The following is a 20246-nucleotide window of genomic DNA, read 5'->3' on the forward strand; positions in this document are numbered from 1 at the left end:
AAGATGAGACTACTAGGATTGAGTATCCACTAAGAGAATTTAAAATCATACAAGAGGAAAAATATCTAAAACCTTGTAGCTTTCTATCCAAAATTGTTGGAATACCTTGTAGTAGCTTACTGGTTACTGCTCGAGATGCTAGAACTAATTTAAGTTCAATAGGAGTAATATAATAGGTTTCAGAGTTGGAACTTTAGGTGTTAATTATGTTGTCGGCTTGTAGTCATTTTCATCATCCCAAACTCAAGGTGAAAATTTTAATATTTTATTGTATGTAAATTTAATATATAAAATATATTTTACATATATATATACTTATTCGGTTTGGTTCAGTATTTTTTCGGTTTATTTTTATAAAATTAAAAACCGATCTAATTATTCGGTACGATTATAAATTTATATAAAAATTGTTAGTTTTATTAAAAGAAACATAAAAATCAATTCGATACGATACGGTTCAATGGGTAAGTCGGTTTTTTAAAAACCTTTGAAACCTCCTAGCTGTGGGTTTATCTGGGGTTAAAGAAAAAATAAAAAATGAACTCGTTTGAAGAGCAATCCGTGCAGAAACTTAAATTAAATTAGTTTGTTGTACTTTTCGTTCCAGAACTCCCAGTAACAACACTTTGACATACAATGAGAGGAAAGAAGTAGTTATTTTATGTTTTAATCCCAAAACAAAAACATAAACAAACAAAAAACATAGTACTAGAAGAAAATAACTAAAGCTGATATCAGCCCAGTTCTCTTCTCTATACTGAGTAACTCCCTTAACTCCATGAATGCAAGGCAAGCTCAAACTCTGCATTTATTTGATAACACCATTCTAACCCTCATTACAAAAACAACCACTCTTTCCCAAACACAACAAATTCACTCTCATATCATCAAAACTGGCCATTCCAGTAATTCCCATATCACCAACAAACTCCTTTCCCTTTACACCAACTACAATTCCTTTACAAATGCAGAATCTTTACTCAACTCACTTCCAAACCCAAATATCTTCTCTTTTAAACCCCTCATTCACTCTTCTTCAAAATCCAATCTTTTTAATTACACACTTCTTTTATTTTCAAGATTATTATCTGTACACATTTTACCTGATGTCCATTTACTTCCTAGTGCTATTAAAGCTTGTGCTGGATTATCAGCGTTTAAAATTGGGAAACAAGTACATGGTTATGGTTTAACAACTGGGTTAGCGTTAGATTCGTTTGTTGAAGCTTCTTTAGTTCATTTGTATGTGAAATGTAATGATTTGGGATGTGCACGTAAGGTGTTTGATAAAATGCTTGAACCAGATGTGGTTTCTTGGAGTGCTTTGGTTTCTGGTTATGCGAAACAAGGGGATGTTTTAAATGCTATAATGGTGTTTGATCAAGCTGGGATGTTGGGTATTGACCCGAATTCTGTTTCGTGGAACGGGTTGATCGCGGGGTTTAATCAGAGTGGACGTTATAAAGACGCGGTTTTGATGTTTCGTAGGATGAATTCGGAAGGGTTTAGGAGTGACGGGACGAGTATTTCGAGTGTTCTTCCTGCAATAAGTGACTTGGAGGATATCAAGATGGGTGTTCAAGTTCATTGTCATGTGATTAAAATGGGGTTTGAATGTGATGATTGTATTATTAGCGCGTTAATTGATATGTATGGAAAGTGTAGGTGTACTTCGGAGATGTCACGAGTCTTTGAAGGAGCAGAGGAAATGGATTTGGGTGCTTTTAATGCTTTGGTAGCTGGGCTCTCGAGGAACGGTCTTGTTGATGAAGCTTTCAAAATGTTTAAAAAGGTTAAATGCAAAGTGAAGGAATTGAATGTGGTCTCGTGGACTTCGATGATTTCTTCCTGCTCGCAGCATGGGAAAGACCTTGAGGCGTTAGAGATTTTCAGAGAAATGCAATTGGCTAGGGTGAAGCCGAACTCTGTAACGATTTCTTGTTTGCTTCCCGCCTGTGGAAATATCGCAGCACTAATACATGGAAAGGCAACACATTGCTTCTCTTTGAGAAATTGTTTTTCAGATGATGTCTATGTCAGTAGTGCATTAATAGATATGTACGCCAATTGTGGAAGAATTGAGTTCTCTCGCATTATTTTTGACAGGATGCCAGTACGTAATTTGGTTAGTTGGAATGCAATGACTGGTGGATATGCAATGCACGGAAAGGCTAAGGAGGCTATTGAAATCTTTGACTTAATGCAAAGAAGTGGACAGAAACCTGATTATATTAGTTTCACGAGTGTATTATCTGCATGCAGCCAAGCAGGCCTTACAGAACAAGGGCAACATTACTTCGATTCTATGTCTAGAGTTCATGGACTTGAGGCCAGAGTGGAGCACTATGCTTGTATGGTGAGCCTTCTTGGTCGTGCGGGAAAGCTCAAAGAAGCCTATAACATGATTTTCACAATGCCAATTGAACCAGATGGATGTGTCTGGGGTGCTTTACTAAGTTCTTGTAGAACACATCGTAATTTGAGTTTGGGCGAGATTGCTGCTAATAAACTCTTTGAGCTAGAACCTAAGAATCCTGGAAACTACATTCTATTATCAAATATTTATGCTTCTAACAACAGATGGAATGAAGTAGACAAGGTGAGGGACATGATGAAAAATATGGGCTTGAGTAAAAATCCTGGATGTAGTTGGATTGAAATTAAAAACAAAGTGCACATACTATTAGCGGGAGATGAATTACATCCGCAAATGCCACAGATTATGGAAAAGTTGCGAAAATTGAGCATGGACATGAAGAATTCAGGTGTTTCACATGATACGGAATTTGTTTTGCAAGATGTTGAAGAACAGGACAAGGAGTTGATCTTGTGTGGACATAGTGAGAAGTTGGCGGTAGTTTTAGGAATTTTGAACACTAATCCAGGGACTCCTCTAAGAGTCATAAAGAACCTTAGAATTTGTGGGGACTGTCATGTCTTTATCAAATTTATCTCCAGCTTTGAAGGGAGAGAAATATATGTTAGAGACGCAAACCGTTTTCATCACTTCTATGAAGGTGTGTGCTCATGTGGAGATTATTGGTGATTGAGATTTGTAATTTTTTGAGAAGTTCTTCGAGCATTGACAGTACTCGGAAGCAAGATGTTAGTGAATCAAGACCTGGGGAGGATGCAGCAGAACCAGTTGCATTTATACAAAACTGGAGCTGAGCAGCCAGGTTTAACCCTGGTGTCTGAATTTAGTGATCCATGCAGTTGTAATCAGCTTGACTTTCATACTTATTCAAAGCTAATATCTGATGCCTAATGCACTCTTTGTTCATTGCAAATGAAGAACCTTGATTCGTTGATTGAGAGAGTTGAAAAACTTTGGAATCTATGGGAGCTGCCATGCTTTTCTCAAATTCAGTTCCAGCTAAAAAGGACACAGATTTTTGTTAGAGACAACCATTTTCATCACTTTCTTGATAACATGTGTTTACGGGGATCCTTTGGTGATTCAGTTTTGTAAATTAGTGAGGGAAGGTTCTTTGAGCTTTGACAGCACCTGGAAGCTGGATCAGTGAATCCAAAATGTGGGGTGGATGCAACAGGACTGTTGCTTTTATGAGAAATTGGAACTCAGCGTCTTATTCCTAACATCCAAGCACTTCTAATCACCCAACTTATTTTTCTAGACAAGAACTTAAGCAATTTTTCATAACATTCCTAGCACTTGTAGTCAGCCATTTTTCATACTTATCAAAACAAGAAATCTTTTTGTTCAAACTATGATGCCTAAAGCTGTCTTTAGTTTGCCTTAGATAACAACCTTGATTCTTTCCAACTGTTTATTGAGAAAGTTGATAGCTTAAATATGGGGGTTAAAAACTTTTGAGTTTGAGCTTCATTTAGTAGTGTAGTGCGCAAAAGACATGGAGTTGAAAGTTAAATTCAGCATTGAATTTGGATCTACTAATTAGTCTAGTCTTCTTTTTGTGTTTCACGCGGGCCTTTCCTTCTTAGGGATGATTTACAGCTATGGTTGCACGTCATCTCTCTCTTTGTTAAGATTCTTTGCAGTACACTCCCTTTGTGTAAGAATACAAGAGATTTTAGTAATTAGAACGAACAAATATTTTTTTAATCATTTAAAAGCTAACATTCAATTAGTAAAGTAGTCAAAGGTCCCAAAATCAAACAACGAAGGCTTTTAACTCCAAAGAGCCAAAAAGGAGATACTATATAGTAATAGAGCTACAAGAAGTGTACTTATCAACCAGAAAAAAAGAGCTACCATAACTCCAGAAGTGTAGCACAAGAAAATTCTAGCTTTTTGCACGAGCAAATGCACAGAAACTTTAACTTGATACTCTTGGTCGAATAACTTCCACTGTATGTTAGATTGAATTTGAAGTAAAGGGACCATGTGTCATGATAATCTTTCAAGTGGAGAGAATGTATTTAAAAAGAAAAAAGGGCATAACGTCTCAAATAAAATTACATAATTCATACAGAGAAATGAAAACCCGCTAGTGATATAGATAAATGCACTTTCAACATTTAATTCTTTTAAATCTGAATATTAATATAAACTATATAAAATAATATATTCTATTTAACTTTTCCAATTCTGGATATGTGATCTTCTCATGGTCAATCCCAAAATCCGAATATAGGAGGAGGATCACGACAGGTAAACAATTGCAACATTGACGTGCGTAGGATTTTGTACAAACAGTATTGGCCTATTGTCACAATTCCACTTGTAAGTCATATAAAGCCTGAAATTGTGGTGCTTTCAAGGCTTCCGATCCTATTCCAAATTAACATTTACTCCGTATTATTTTTAACCGGTGCCTCATAGTGTAGATATACACATTTTCTAAAATATATTATAAAATCAATTATTTTGTGAAGCTTGTCTGACGACGCCCTTAGGGTTGTCTGGCTTCTCTCCGCCATTGGATTACAAATTAACAGCGTAGAAATAGTTGTAATACATATAAAGAATCCTCTCACATTGAAAATCGATCTTGTTGAAACATGCTCAACTAGGAAAAATGTCGTAAAACACGGAAAGTAAAGAATGATGTGCAAATTGCAATCATATACAGTTGTATAAATGATCATATTTGATAGACTGATGTGCAATCATATACGGTTGTTGAGATTATATAATAACTAGTTAATTGGCTCGCGCTTCGCGCGGCTAAATATACTACTTTTGTAAATTAGTTCATATAAAATAGTAAAATTATATTATAAAAATAATTATATAATGTGTGTGTTTGTGTGTGAATATATGTGTGTATATATATCATCATGTAAAAGTGACCGATAACAGATCACTAACTATCCATAATAAATTTAATGTGATAACCTAAAAGATTGTTTGCATTGTCAGTGGACAACATCAACATACCATTGTTTACATTATCAGTATTTAAGTTAAATCCGCAAAAGAAAAGGTAGGATACACGTAAGGGAAATAAAAGACAGGAGCGTTAGCAAAAAGATTAGATATTAACTACCTAAGTGTTGCAACAGCAACAATGCTTAGGTACTCAGATTTAGATCTTTGTGGTAGACTGCCCCCCCCTACTATTGCAACAATCAGCAGTATTCATAAGCTGCTGGAAATACTTACTTGGATCTTCTTCGCTAATTCGTCCATGATTTACCTTTACGCCAATAAATCAGGTGATAAACTTTAATCACAGTCAAAATTATCTAAAAAATTATAAGCACCAAATAAGTTTGAATAGCTGCTAAAAAGCGAGAAAAGGACCAAAATCATCCATAATGTTTGGGTTTGGATCAAAATCATACATATTCTTTCACATGGTGCACTAATAGTACATTATGTTTGCATAAGTGATGCACTTTTAGTCACAATCCCAAATAAATTTGATGGAAAAGAACAAAAATGCCCCTGAACTTTTAGAAAAGGAATAAAAATACCCTTTATTCATCTATTTTGCTAAAACTACCCCTCAATTCAACTTTTTGGCTCATTTATTCCCCTTGACTAACGGACAACACTAATTTTTTTTTTTTTTAAAAAAAAATTAAATTGCACATGACATTTTATTACTGAAAAATTGATTTATTCTTTTAAAAAGAAATCTGAAAAATCGTTATTTGTAGAATAAGGAAAAATAATTTTTCAACATCCATTTCTTTAAAAAAACAAATGTAGTAAGCCTTTTATATATATATATAAAACAGAATTGGATTTTCATTAAAACATGTGGAATTTTTTTAAGTTTGGAAAAAAAAAATTATCGGGTGGAAACCCCATTTTTTTTTTTAGAAAATTCAATTTTTAAATCTGAAAAACTGATTGTTTTTTTAAGTAAAATGTGCAAAACTAATACTCCATAATTTTCTTCTAGATTTAAAAAAAGATAGTTTTCTGGTTTTTTTTTAAACACGGTTTTTCCATAAAAAATTTAATTTTTTCAGATTTTTATAAAAATCCAATTTTTCACATTTTGAAAAGAAAAAAAATTAGTGTTGTCCGTTAGTCAAGGTTTTACTCGTTAAAAAAAAGTTTTCCAAATTTAAAAAAATTCCAAGGTTTCAGATTTCTTTTTAAAAGAATAAATCAATTTTTCAGTAATAAAATGTCATGTGCAATTTAATTTTTTTTTTTTTTTTAAAATAGTGTTGTCCGTTAGTCAAGGGGAATAAATGAGCCAAAAAGTTGAATTGAGGGGTAGTTTTAGCAAAATAGATGAATAAAGAGTATTTTTATACCTTTTCTAAAAGTTCAGGGGCATTTTTGTTCTTTTCCGTCAAATTTATTTGGGATTGTGACTAAAAGTGCACCACTTATGCAAACATAATGTACTATTAGTGCACCATGTGAAAGAATATGTATGATTTTGATCCAAACCCAAACATTATGGATGATTTTGGTCATTTTCTCGCTAAAAAGCAGATAAAATTTCTTTTATTTTGTTCCTAATGCATAATTTAGAAGAAAAGGATGGACCTTATAAGTTTATCAAACAATTCTCCACCTGAAACGAATTCCAAAATGATGAATATATTTGTCTTGCTTACCATAACCTGCAGGCAGATGAAACTGAGACATGGTTGAACACTTAAAAGTGTGTAGGCAAATCTAGAATTTATAGTTTCTGGCCCAAAACATTCTAATCTCTGCTTCAAAGTACACACGCAGAAGCTTATAATTATTTTCGTATGTACAGTTATGGATGGAATCAAAGGCGATGAGTTCAGTTGAATCCTTAAACATGCTCTAGATTCACCTCTGACTGTGCTCCACTGATAGATGTTTAATTCTCTTGAAATTGAGATTAACTGTCTGTGTCTGTGAACAAAGCAACCATTGAAGAAAGAAATGATTTCTCAGTTGAAAAATATTAGCGGCAACTTCAGTAGGGTTATAACATTTAGAACAATTTTTCTTCTCCAGATTTTCTGGTTGCCCTTCAGACAGTTATCAAAATATATCATTGCAGAGAAATAGATGGCGTGTAGTATAAATTTTTCTCATGGAAAATCACCATCACATCATTGCTCTAATCTTGTAAATTTCAAGGGAATCTTCTAGTACAAATTTTTTGGCACATGAAACACAATCTTCACCACAAGCCATAATGATACCTGTCCTAAGCAACAAACATGTTACCAGGAGTAAATAGCTTGTTTCAAAACTCAGCAAACAAAATCCTTCCAGCTCTACTACTCGAGCTTTTCTTTTAAACGTTTTTAGAGAATAATTTCCTTAGGGTCTAAACCTCAGATTTTGGCATTCATGAATGGCACCACCAACCATTTGAATCTAATCCTTGGATTTGAGAAAGCTGAATTACAGAAAATAGCTATATATACTATGCAAGAACTAAGTTCCACATAATTATGGGCTAGTACGTTATGTCAAATGTCGATCAATCATTTTAACTTAAGTGAAGAAACATGGTAGGATTCAGAAGATAGAAACAAAGGAAAAATCTAGGAATATGCAAAAGTGGACTCTAATTGAATATGCAGAGCAATGTGCAGCCAAATACTTAAAAAGGAATACATATAAGCATAACTATCAATCAGCCCATTGCTTCACATTTCCTAATTTTGTACTTTCATCTGGATCAAAAAAATCTACAATAATGGTTAACTGAAGGAAATAAAAATACTCTAAGGAATAATATAAGCGAAAGACTCAACAATGGCTATATAGAAGAATTTTATCAAACTAAAGAGAGAAGGTAGGAAGCTTTACTTAATAACTCAAAACTCTTGAATCTCACTACGATTAAAATATGTGACATAGCATCCCTATTTATAATACTAGAAACCAAAATAGACTAGGATTAGAAAAACCTATTCCTATATGGATTTGATAAATAAATCCTAACTAGACATGAATTAAATAGACTAAATCCTAAACAACTTAGGTTTCCCACTCTTGGTTTATTTCCTACATAGCCTCCCTTAAACCAAGATCTTCAAACTTGACCATGCCTAGCATCATCTTCAACTTTATGAACAACTCCAATTTTAGTGGCTTTGTGAAAACATCAGCAACTTGTTCTTCAGTCTTGCAATAATCAATAACTATCTCCTTATCTTGAACCAAATCACGAATGAAGTGATATTTAATGTCAATGTGTTTGCTGCGGCCATGAAAAACTGGATTCTTTGTTAAATCAATTGCAGACTTGCTATCACAAAATATTTTTGTAGGACTATCTTGCTTGTGTTGAAGAAATCCAAGCATCCTTCTCCACCATAATGCTTGTGTAGCACTACTTGTTGCTGCCATGTACTCTGCTTCAGCTGTTGACAAAGCAACAACTTGTTGCTTTTTTGAAGACCAAGAAAATACACCAGACCCCAAATACAATGCATATCCAGAAGTACTTTTTCTTTGCATCATATCACCAGCCCAATCAATCACTGTCTGTAAATCCAACGAGACTACTATCATTAGTCTTTGAATAAAATATGCCATCAAATTGCGTACCTTGAATATATCTCAAAATTCTCTTAGTTGCTTGCAAGTGTGATTGACGAGGCGACTCCATAAATCTGCTAATTAATCCAACTCCATAAGTAATGTCAGGTCTTGTAGAAGTCAAGTACCTTAGACTCCCTACCAATTTTCTAAAATATGTAGCATCAACAAAATCACCAATTCCGTTTTTAGTCAACTTCAATTTTTCTTCAACAGGGGCCAGAATTGGCTTGGCTTTGTCCATATTAAATCTTTTCAAAATATCACCAGCATATTTTTTCTGAGAGATAAAAATTCCACCTTCCAATTGAGAAACTTCAATGCCGAGGAAATAAGATATTAGTCCCAAATCAGTCATCTCAAACTGTCTAATCATGGCCACCCTAAATTCAGAAATTAGTTTGGAATTATTGCCAGTAAATATTAAGTCATCCACGTATAAACACACGATGAGAATGTCTCCATCAGAATTGAATTTGATGTATAGTGCATGCTCACAGGGACATCTATGAAAACCATGTCCAATAAAATAAGAATCAATACGAGTATACCAAGCTCTAGGAGCTTGTTTCAAACGCCTTCTTCAACTTGTAAACTTTATTTTCTTGACCCTTTTTGATATACCCCGCAGGCTGCTCAACATACACTTCTTCCTCAAGAACACCATTCAAGAAGGCAGATTTCACATCCATTTGATAAATTTTTCAACAACTATTGGCAGCAAGAGAAATAATCATATGAATTTTATCAAGTCTTGCAACAGGTGCAAATACCTCAAAATAATCAATACCTACTTTCTGCTTGTATCCTTTAGCAACTAATCTTGTCTTAAAGCGATCAACTTCTCCAGTTGATTTTTATTTGGTCTTGTATACCCACTTGACTCCAATTGGCCTTTTCGAAGGTGGTAAAGTAGTCAATTCCCATGTGTTATTTTTCTCAATAGCATGAATTTCTTCATTCATTGCATGTATCCAATAATCATTTTTCGCAGCTTCCTCAAAAGTAACTGGATCACAGTCTGCAAATAGAGCAAAATTCACAATATCTTCATCGGATAAGTCATTATCATTACCCACAACATAGTCTTGCAAACGGGCTGGTAAATAGTGATTTCTTTGCGGGCGATTGGATGTCTCTGTTTGAACAGGTTGCGCTAGTTGTTCCTCTTGATATCTATTAAAACTTCTTTCCTCAATGACTGGAATTATTGGTTGAGACGTGGGAGGTTTAGGATCCTTCTTTGACCAATCCCAGGCACTCTGCTCATCAAAGGTAACATCTCTATTAATAATTATTTTTCCTGTATCTGGATTAAATAATTTGTAACCTTTTGTCTCATGACTGTAGCCTATAAAAATACACTTTTCTGCCTTATCATCCAATTTCTTTCTCAAAACATCAGGAACATGAGCATAAGAAAGACAACCAAATACTTTTAGATGAGAAATACTTGGTTTCTTACCTATCCAAACTTCTTGTGGAGTTTTTCCAAAATTAGATCGAGTAGAACACCTATTTAGAACATAAATTGCACAGGAAACAGCTTCTGCCCAAAAATCTTTTGGAATATTTTTGGAATGCATCATAGATCTCACCATATCCATCACTGTTCTATTTTTCCTTTCAGCCACACCATTTTGTTGAGGAATATATCTAGTTGTCAATTGATGCTTAATACCATACTTCTTCAAATAATTATCACACACAAGAAACTCAGTTCCCCTATCACTTCTCAATGTCTTAATATAATATCCACTTTGCTTTTCTACATAAGCCTTGAAGCTCTTAAAAACTTCACATGCATCAGATTTATTTTTCAGAAAATATACCCAAGTCTTTCTGCTGAAATCATCGATGAAAGTAATAAAATACTTACTACCTCCATTAGAAGGAACTTCAACTGAGCACAAGTCTGAGTGGATTAACTCCAATGGTGCATTCGCCCTCCAAGCTTTGCTTTTTAGAAAAGGTTCTCTATACTTCTTTCCTAAAATACAAGACTCACACCTTCAGTCAGGAAAATCAATAGAAGGCAAGCCATCAACCAAATTCTTTCTTGCAAGAAAATTCAAACTCCCAAAATGCAGATGCGCAAAGCGTAGATGCCACAGCCAAGTATCATCACAATTCACAGAACTAAAGCAAGGTAAATCATCACGATTGAGATAAAGAGGCCATAAACGACTATTATTCATCTCTATTCTTGCAATTAGTCCTATTTTATCATCAGTGATAGTTCCCATTCCATACTTAAAACGCAAATCATAACCTTTTTCTGTTAGTTGCCCCAAACTCAATAAATTGTGATGAAGACTCGGAACATAATATACCTCAGATATAAAATGAGAAGATTCATTTTTCGAAGTAATTGGAATTTTTCCCCTTCCAACAGCAGGCACTTTTGCATTATTTCCAAGTCTTACTGTAGCTTTAAATGATTCATCCAGATCAACAAATAATTCCTTATTTCCAGACATATGATTGCTACAACCAGAATCAATAAACCATTCATTCCCTTTATTTTCTTCAGTCGCGGAGCTAGAAAACAATAATGTCTCTTGTTTATCTCCATAATTTTCAGCCATCTTTGCATGTTCTTCCCTATTTTCAGATTCATTGTACCAACAATCACGTTGATAATGTCCATATTTTCCACAATTATAACACTGAACATTTGATTTATCACGTCTTTGAAAATTTTGATTACTCTGTTGTTCCCTCCTGAAATTATTATGATTTCTCTGTTGATAGGAAAAATTACCTCTACCACGGCCTTGATAATCACCTCTACCACCTCTTCCTCTACCTCTGAAATTGTGACCTCGTTGATTTGTTTCAGCCAGATTTGATGTTTCTTCTTTTTCTTTAGGTTGATTCACCTTTGCTTGCAATGCCTCACTAATTGTTTCAGTTGTTTGTTGATTCAGGGACATCTCATATGTTACCAGTTCACCTTCTAAATCATCAAGTGTCAAAGTGCTAAGATTTTTGGTTACCTCAAGAACCGTCTTCTTAGTGTGAAATTTTATACTCAAGGACCGCAATATTTTTTAGCAACTTTAACTTGGTCTAATGCTTCTCCATTAGTCGTCATATCGTTGACAATATCAATAACTCTTGTAAAGAATTCTTTGACAGACTCTGTAGGTTTCATTTGGGCTAACTCGTATTGTCTTCTAAGCTCTTGCAATTTGACTTTTCTTACGTCTGCGGAACCTCGATGTGAATTCACCAAAAATTTCCAAGCCTCCTTTGCCGACTTTGCATGTAAAAAATTATTGTACACATGTAATTCGACCTTGCTGTCAAGGTAGAGACGTGCCTTATAATCCAATTGTCTATTTTTCTCCAAATCTTTAGCTGTTTCAACGGTCAATGTTGTGCCTTCTGGGGTTTTCACGAACCCTGTATCAATAATGGACCATAGCCCAACAACATTGAAAAAATTCTTCATCTGTTGATACCAACTCTCAAAATTATTTTTGCCATCAAACACAAAAACGAGACAATTTGGTAAATAGGGAATATCCATATTCTTTTATATGTGTCGGATCTCACACGAGGCTTTAGTCGGATCTCACACGAAGCTCTGATACCAATTTGAAGGAAATAAAAATACTCAAAGGAATAATATAAGCACACGTGAAAGACTCAACAATGACTATATAGAAGAATTTTATCAAACTAAAGAGAGAAGGTAGAAAGCTTTACTTAATAACTCAAAACTCTTAAATCTCACTACAATTAAAATATGTGACACAGCATCCCAATTTATAATACTAGAAACCAAAATAGACTAGTACTAGAAAAACTTATTCCAATATGGATTTGATAAATAAATCCTAACTAGACATGAATTAAATAGACTAAATCCTAAACAACTTAGGTTTCCCACTCTTGATTTATTTCCTACATTAACTCTCACCATTTTGAAACCATAAGTTGATATCGATCATATATAGGAAATTGTGGATTGTTCAATAAGATCCAAATTGTAGCATTCTGCCTTTTATCTTTGCTAGCAAGCAGATTCTCAATGAAATCACTGCATTTCTACTCAAGTTACCTTGGAAACTACATAGCATGAAAAATCCGTTTCCTGGAAATATAACTTTTAAATTAAAGGTTCTTTTTTCTCCCTGTAATCAAGAAGAAAGCTAATGTTTTGAAATTGTACAAACCTTCCAAGCTCTTAACTACATTGGTGTTCTACTTTCGTATTCGTCACAGTGCATTTACGCTTGGATTTCAAGCTTTCGCCAAGGAAAAGATATAAGAATGTTCAGACAATACAAACACGTAAACTGAGAAAAGGCAAAGCGAAAAAGCATAACGAAGGATAAAAGATTAACAAAGCATGAAATTAGTTGTAGAACCTTGAGATGCATCATATGCATGTATATTAGAAGTTACCAATCCATCAGAGTGAAAACATATTTTAGAAGATCAACCTGAATTGGAAAGTAACAAAGTAAATCATGTGTCAGGCGTATTAAACATAAATACCTTGAAATGGACCCTAGAATTACACCATTTTAAGGGAATTAGAAGAGAAATTAGAAAATTACAGTCGCCAGGATCGTTGAACCGACAGCAAGCACCATAAGTAGAGATGGAGGTGGTCAAGTAATAAATACAATCACCTCGTTGGGCTGAAGGATACGATTCTGGACGTCCACGTTTATTGGATCCAAGCAAGACAGAGTCGGAGAGAAGAAAGAGTTACTGAAATGATCTGTTTTTTATCCTAGCAATTATTCTGAGCTTTGTGTGGAAGTCACGTTTGGAGTCTGCAGTAAAGTAGTAACCAACTTAAAGTAGAGGGGAAGCGTTGTAACTTGTAACAGAAGAGGAAGTAGAAAACGATAACCGAAATTAGAGGAAGAGACGTAATTATTAGGTTTATGTAACGTGGCTTTTGTTCCTTTTTTGTAATAACTGCTAGGGTAAAAATCAGAAATTACAGGAAAAAAGATTAATAAATTTTCTGGACAGTGAGATATGCCACGTAAGCAAGCCTATGGCCTGCTTTTATATATATATATAGATCATGTTTGATAGAAGATGTATGTAGCATATATAGAAGATAAAAATAATGCAAAATACCATAGTATGGTTTGGCTTTATTAGACATAGACTTTCAACTGCACCAGTGTCCAGGTGTCTCATACTTGTGTTAAGTCCGATGTTTGATAAAAACCCTTTAATTTGGAGAGAAACATGTACAATTTTTTAGGATAAGTGTGAAAATTAAGAACCTCAAGTTTTCGCTAATTATTTTTGTAAATGCATGTTATTTATTATTTAAGAAAATAAATTTGAACAGAGAATCTGAGAATGAATATAGAAAAATCATGGAAGTTACCAAACTGATTTAGTAAAAGCATAAGTTGATTGATTGCTGGATCTTATGACTTTCCTCTACCTTCAATCTTTAAATACATTGTTTGAACGAAGATGTTATCCGGATAGTCAATTGTCATTTTCTAGGGAGGAAATATGTCCATTGAAAAACATACTTGAAAGTCTGACATTATCATCACATATAACTTCATCTGTATTTATATTTATATAATAAACACCTTATACTATTGTCCGACGCATAAAATTATAAGCATCAACGAGTATTAAAGTCAAGTACAATATGTATTTACGCTTTTAAAAAGGTAGATATTATGGTAAAAGCGCCATATATACTGAATTGGCATTTCATTTCTCTCAGAACAATTAGTACAATGTTAATCTACATTATTCACTTCCCAAGTGTCACAGATTGCCCAAGTACAGAACACTAGAAAAAAAGGACTAGAAAACACCAGACTACCTAGATTCAGATGCATGAGTTTCAGAGCCTCGCAAGAATGATCGTCGCCACCATATCTGGAATGATTTGCTGAGGTTAGGACATTCAGTACCATGCTTGGAGAAACACTTGAACCAATCCATAAACAGAACATATTGTTCCTTCAAAGGAAGAGTAAGGAGCGCTTGACCCATCGCTTCCTCCAATGCCTTTATGTCTAAACCCTTTCTGCATCTCTGTAACCACCCGAAGTCCAAAAGCATCGGTCTAAACCACGTCTGAAGTAGGCCCGACCTTGCTTCAGAGCGACAATGCATTTTCCCAGTGCCCATTGCTATGAATAACATAGCTGTCACCCGACTAAGCTCGTATCTGACCAATGGAGATGCACATTTATGCATTCCAAGCAACTGACTTTGTCTGGTCCATATATCCACCAAGTCCTCTGCCATCTGGTGATCAAGCAAAATATCAAGCAGCCATATGATGTTGTCAACCTGCTTAGATATGCGCTCAATCAAGGGTCGGTCTTCTTTCTTTGCTGATCTTACAGATGGACTCGTTGAAGTTGCCTCCTCAAGCAATCTAACAAGTGAGTTTATACAAGACTGGCATATAGCAAATATATCCACCTTGTTCAACTCAGGGCAGTCCTTTTCATACACTGAGCTTTTGCACAGGAGACCTTTGACTAAGGATTTTAGCTCGTTTCTGGAATTGGCATCAACACAGGTGGTAACAGACCGAACAAGCTGCTTAGACAAAGTCTGCTGGGAATCTGTCATATCTAGAGCGTAGAGTCTGGCTGAAATGTCTCTAGCTGTTTCATGATCAAACTTCATTTTATTAAACAAGCTTCTCAATTTCTCTTCCTCTTCCTCAGTCCAAGGAACAGCTTCAAGGTACTTCAAACACGATAAAACACTCCGGTTGAATTTGATTCCAGCTGATACCTAAATATTAACAAGGGTTAGCATGAAACCACCAAGACAAAGTTGAAGGTAGGAGCCAGAGAGAGAGAAGTCTAATACTAGCCAAACAGCCAGAGGCGTGTTTTATTGTGTGAAAACCAATAGTGAGAGTTCACTACACAATGAACATTTTTCCTTTCATGGAAGATGTAAGATAGAATTTCTCTATTCAATAAAAGAGGATCTTCATTGTGTTTACAACAATGTTGTACCTCTCAAAAGATGATGAGGAAAAATGTCGAGGGACAAAAAGCGTAACTTGGCTACCCAATCGCCATGTAAAACCAAGGACCAAGGGACAACGAGATCCAAAACTCCAATAGAAAAAAACAAATTACGAAACAAAGAGGCCCAGTAGAAGCAGGTCCTCTTTCACACTGAATACAGTTAGCGACAGACATAGCAATCTGCAGTAGTTTTTAGTGCTTCAAAGTCATTCAGCAGAGAAATTAGCCGAATGCAACACTTGACCAGATGACTTATTTGATAGGCATTAGACGAAGGATGCACATGCATTCTTGGAAGATATGTCAACCAAAAGTATTCATAGGTTTTACTGACCACAAGGCAAAACTTTTTCCTAAATGGCATTTCTTTGCATTTGTTATAAATAATAATTCTAAGTTGGAGAAAATTCTTACAAGGTGTATAAGCTTTTGCTTTGACATTTAGCAAAACAAAAATCCACCCACTTTCAATCCTTTTCTTTGGGCAATCCTAGATGAACAACATTACCAAAATTTGCACAGCTAAACACAGAATAAAGTTTACTCAGTGTAATATAACGCTGCTGCCTAACATGTCTGCTTTGCTGCATTCTTTGGAGTCCGGCGCCAAAATGGCTTCTTTTTTAAGCTAATAGACAAAAATATCATGTCTTTTTTTTTAATACCAAAATGGGTATTTCGTGGGTTATCCAACGAAATACCCAAAAAATTACTGTTCCGGTCCGGTAAAAAAAAATTAACTGTCCTTGCATTTCGCCACAAGTGCAGCAAAATGCAAAAAAAATGTTTGCATTTCGTTACACTTGTGGCGAAATAATTTTTTTTTTTTTTTGTATTTCGTGCATGTTCCAACGAAATGGGAGAAAATTTATTTTGTTCCATTTCGCTGGTTAAGTAGCGAAATGCCCCTTTATTTTTTTTACCGTTTTTCTGAACCTGTCAACTTTTACCCTAAATTTTATTTTACCTTATCACTATCACGTAGCCGCACCTCTCCATTCTTCCTCTTCTTCCTTCCTCCATTCTTCCTCTTCTTCTACTAATCCTATCACAAGGATTCCTCAACTTTTGCTCCATAATCTTCTTCAAATTGAGGTAATTTATTAATTTTATAACTTTTTTTTTTTGAGAAATATTAATTTTATAACTTTTTACATATATATTTTTGATTTAGTCATTATAAATTAGTTCATATTTATTTTTTTGATTTATTTATATCTTGTACTTAGTATAGTAGATATTTTTTATTTTATTTTTATTTAATTTGTTATAGCTAATTTGCTACAACTTGCTAATGGTTGTGATATTTTTTATGAGCTTTTCTTCTTTTAGCACAATTAGTATTTTGTCTAGGTTTGTTTTAATGGCTACCTTTTTAACCAGTAGCTTCAACGATCCTTTTAGTATTTTAATTGCAGTTCGTTCACCAGTAAACTCTACTAACATTTTTTAAAGCTTTTTTTTAATTGAAGCAACAACTGAAATTACCAACTATTGATTAATTAAACTTGTCACTTTTGTTTTCTTTATTATAATCTACTACACTAAGTACAAGATATAAATAAATAAATAAAAAATATGAACTAATTTATAATGACTAAATCAAAAAATATATGTAAAAAGTTATAAAATTAATAAATTACCTCAATTTGAAGAAGATTATGGAGCAAAAGTTGAGGAATTCTTGTGATAGGATTAGTAGAAGAGGAGAAAGAATGGAGAATGGAGGCAGGGGAAGAATAGAGAATGGAGAATGGAGAGGTGCGGCTGCGTGATAGTGATAAGGTAAAATAAAATTTAGGATAAAAGTTGGCTGGTTCAGAAAAGCGGTAAAAAAAATAAAAAAATAAAGGGGCATTTTGCTACTTCACCAGCGAAATGGAACAAAAAAATTTTTGTCCCATTTCGTTGGAACATGCATGAAATACAAAAAAAAAAAATTGTTACATTTCGCCACAAGTGCAGCGAAATGCAAACAAAACTTTTTTGCATTTCACTGCACTTGTGGTGAAATGCATCGATAGTTATTTTTTTTTTACCGAACTCGAACAATAATTTTTGGGGTATTTCGTTGGATAACCCACGAAATACCCATTTTAGTATAACAAAAAAAAAGACATGCGATTTTTGTCTAATAGCTTCAAAAAGAAGCCATTTTGGCGCCGGACTTCAAAGAATGCAGCAAAGCTGACATGTTAGGCAGCAGCATTATATTACACTGAGAACCGAGGATGCACCACCTAAAGAGCTTATGTAACTTTCGATTGGGCAATAAAAAATTTATTCAAGATTAGAGAGGAGGAGGTTTACTATAGAATTTTACCTACAAGATAATGCTATCCAGCATACACTTGATTTAAGGAAGCAATCAAACTTCTATTAAGAGCACAGAATCAGCCTTGTCTCGGAATTAGTTTCCTTTAAATCTAGGCTTGGGAATGTGATAGCTCTCTAGTTTCCTTTCAACTACATTGTTTATCCCCAGTAGCATCTATTTAATGTTCTAGCTAGCTGTTGGAATTTGGAAAACACTAAAGTTTCTTTGCCAAACGTATTATACTGCACAGGAAAGAAGTTCCAAAGGACCAGCAGTGCAAGAACTAACCTCTGTAAACTCAACAACCCATGCAATTTCTAATTAGACCATGTGGTTGCTCCCACCTTAGCAGCTTACCTAATTAGGCTTCATTTAAGTTCTCTACATATTCCTAAAAACATATGGGTTATCCCATATTCTTAGACGAACAAGTAATTATTTTAGAATAACCATGCAATTTCTAATTAGTCTACTGAGATTCGCATCCCTAATTAGTCTTCAAACATGAAACATATGTCGCCAACTTCATCACAAGTTCTCTATATACTCTCTTCGCATCGTTCAAAAACATACGAGAAGTTCCACATTCTCAAATGAACACGTCATTCATTTAGGAAACACTACCAATACACCCCGATACCCCATAGTCATTTGACAAACATTCAGTTTTTTAAAGTAACCTAAGTTTACTTTAAACCAATTTTTCTTATCCAACTCGTTCAAATAAACCCAACTCGTTCAAATTATTCACATTCTATGTCACCTTTTCGCAAACAAAGCTTAATTAGTCAATTACATATTTATCTTAATCCAATAAACAAATTGGTACACTTGACATTATCACATTAATGAAGTACTAAGAGCACAAAGATTACCTCAAGCACATCAATAGCTCGATAAGCACCGACCCTTAAAAGTTTCCTAGCAATATCATCCTCAAACATAAGCTCAATCGTATCGCGAAAAACACCCAAATTCTCCACATCAGGCACCTCTATCCTACACAAACCCCTCGAATTTCTCCGATAATCACCAATCAAATCAGCAAAAACACAACTATTAGTACTAAGTACTTCAGAACTAAGCTCCAACACTAATCCACTACCATTTTTACCCTTCAAATTTAACCTCACATCAAAGATCCCTAAACTACAATCATCCCTAACACTACTAACTTGCTCCTCCTCACAAATAGCCACCTCATTCTTCGGTATCTCATTAACGGGTCGGGACGGTTCGTCGATCGGAGAGACCCGACCCGGTGAGAGGATCCGACGCGGGTCGATTCGGGTCACAATTCCGGGTCTGTTTTGAGGTGAATTGGGAAAAGAAGAAGACATGGAATTTGATGAAGATTTTGCGGGTATTTCGGGTTTTAAGTAAGATTGGGTTTTTTTGGGTAAACCGGTTGGGTTTTGAACCGGGTTTTCTGGGCTGTGTGGTGGTACAGTGAAAGAACAACACCAGGCACGGCGGTGGTGGTGATGTGGCGGCGGTTCACGGCGGCGCGTGTGGTGGTGGGGTTGAGATTTCAGGCGCGTGGGGTCGTGCATTTCGAACAGAATGTGTATGTGTGTGTGTGGTTCAAGAACTACACATAGAGTTAGTTACACAGTATTGAGTATTATGAGCTATTTATACTTGTAGAAATGTGAGCACTTTATTTACATTTCTTGGGAATGGGTATTATTGGCATGTTCTTCTTAGGGCGAAGAATATTAAGTTGAATTGCAAAAAAAAAAAAAAAAAAAAAAGTTTGAGTATTTTGGGGGGTGATGTTAGAGGAGATTCTTGATGCTTTGTGAAAGTGACGGAAAAAGCAAAAACAGTATAAGATACTGGCAAACTGAGCTGTTATATAGATTCTTTTTTTCTTTTTCTTTTTTTTCTTTTCTTTCACTTGTTCTTCTTTTGAGAAAATGACAGCAATGGTCCCTTATCTTTGTAGTAGGTTTAAGATAGTCCATTAAGGGGGGACCCGGAACTTTTTTAATCA

At 34.7% G+C, this 20246-nt stretch overlaps 2 protein-coding genes across 2 annotated transcripts; one reads left to right on the forward strand and one right to left on the reverse strand.

Annotated features, from left to right (window-relative positions):
* The first annotated feature begins 607 nt into the window (after positions 1-607).
* LOC132615527 (pentatricopeptide repeat-containing protein At1g20230) lies at positions 608-3878 on the forward strand. Its single transcript, XM_060330131.1, has one exon. It carries the CDS (start codon positions 779-781, stop codon positions 3044-3046), a length of 2268 nt encoding a protein of 755 aa, XP_060186114.1. The 5' UTR covers positions 608-778; the 3' UTR covers positions 3047-3878.
* Positions 3879-14624: 10746 nt separating this feature from the next.
* On the reverse strand, positions 14625-20030 carry LOC132614375 (BTB/POZ domain-containing protein At2g13690). Its single transcript, XM_060328821.1, has 2 exons — positions 19126-20030; positions 14625-15688 (listed from the first exon to the last, which is right to left on the reverse strand). Exons 1-2 carry the CDS (start codon positions 19801-19803, stop codon positions 14753-14755), a joined length of 1614 nt encoding a protein of 537 aa, XP_060184804.1. The 5' UTR covers positions 19804-20030; the 3' UTR covers positions 14625-14752.
* Positions 20031-20246: the final 216 nt, after the last annotated feature.

Source organism: Lycium barbarum, chromosome 10 (assembly GCF_019175385.1).
Source record: "Lycium barbarum isolate Lr01 chromosome 10, ASM1917538v2, whole genome shotgun sequence".
NCBI lineage: Eukaryota > Viridiplantae > Streptophyta > Magnoliopsida > Solanales > Solanaceae > Lycium > Lycium barbarum.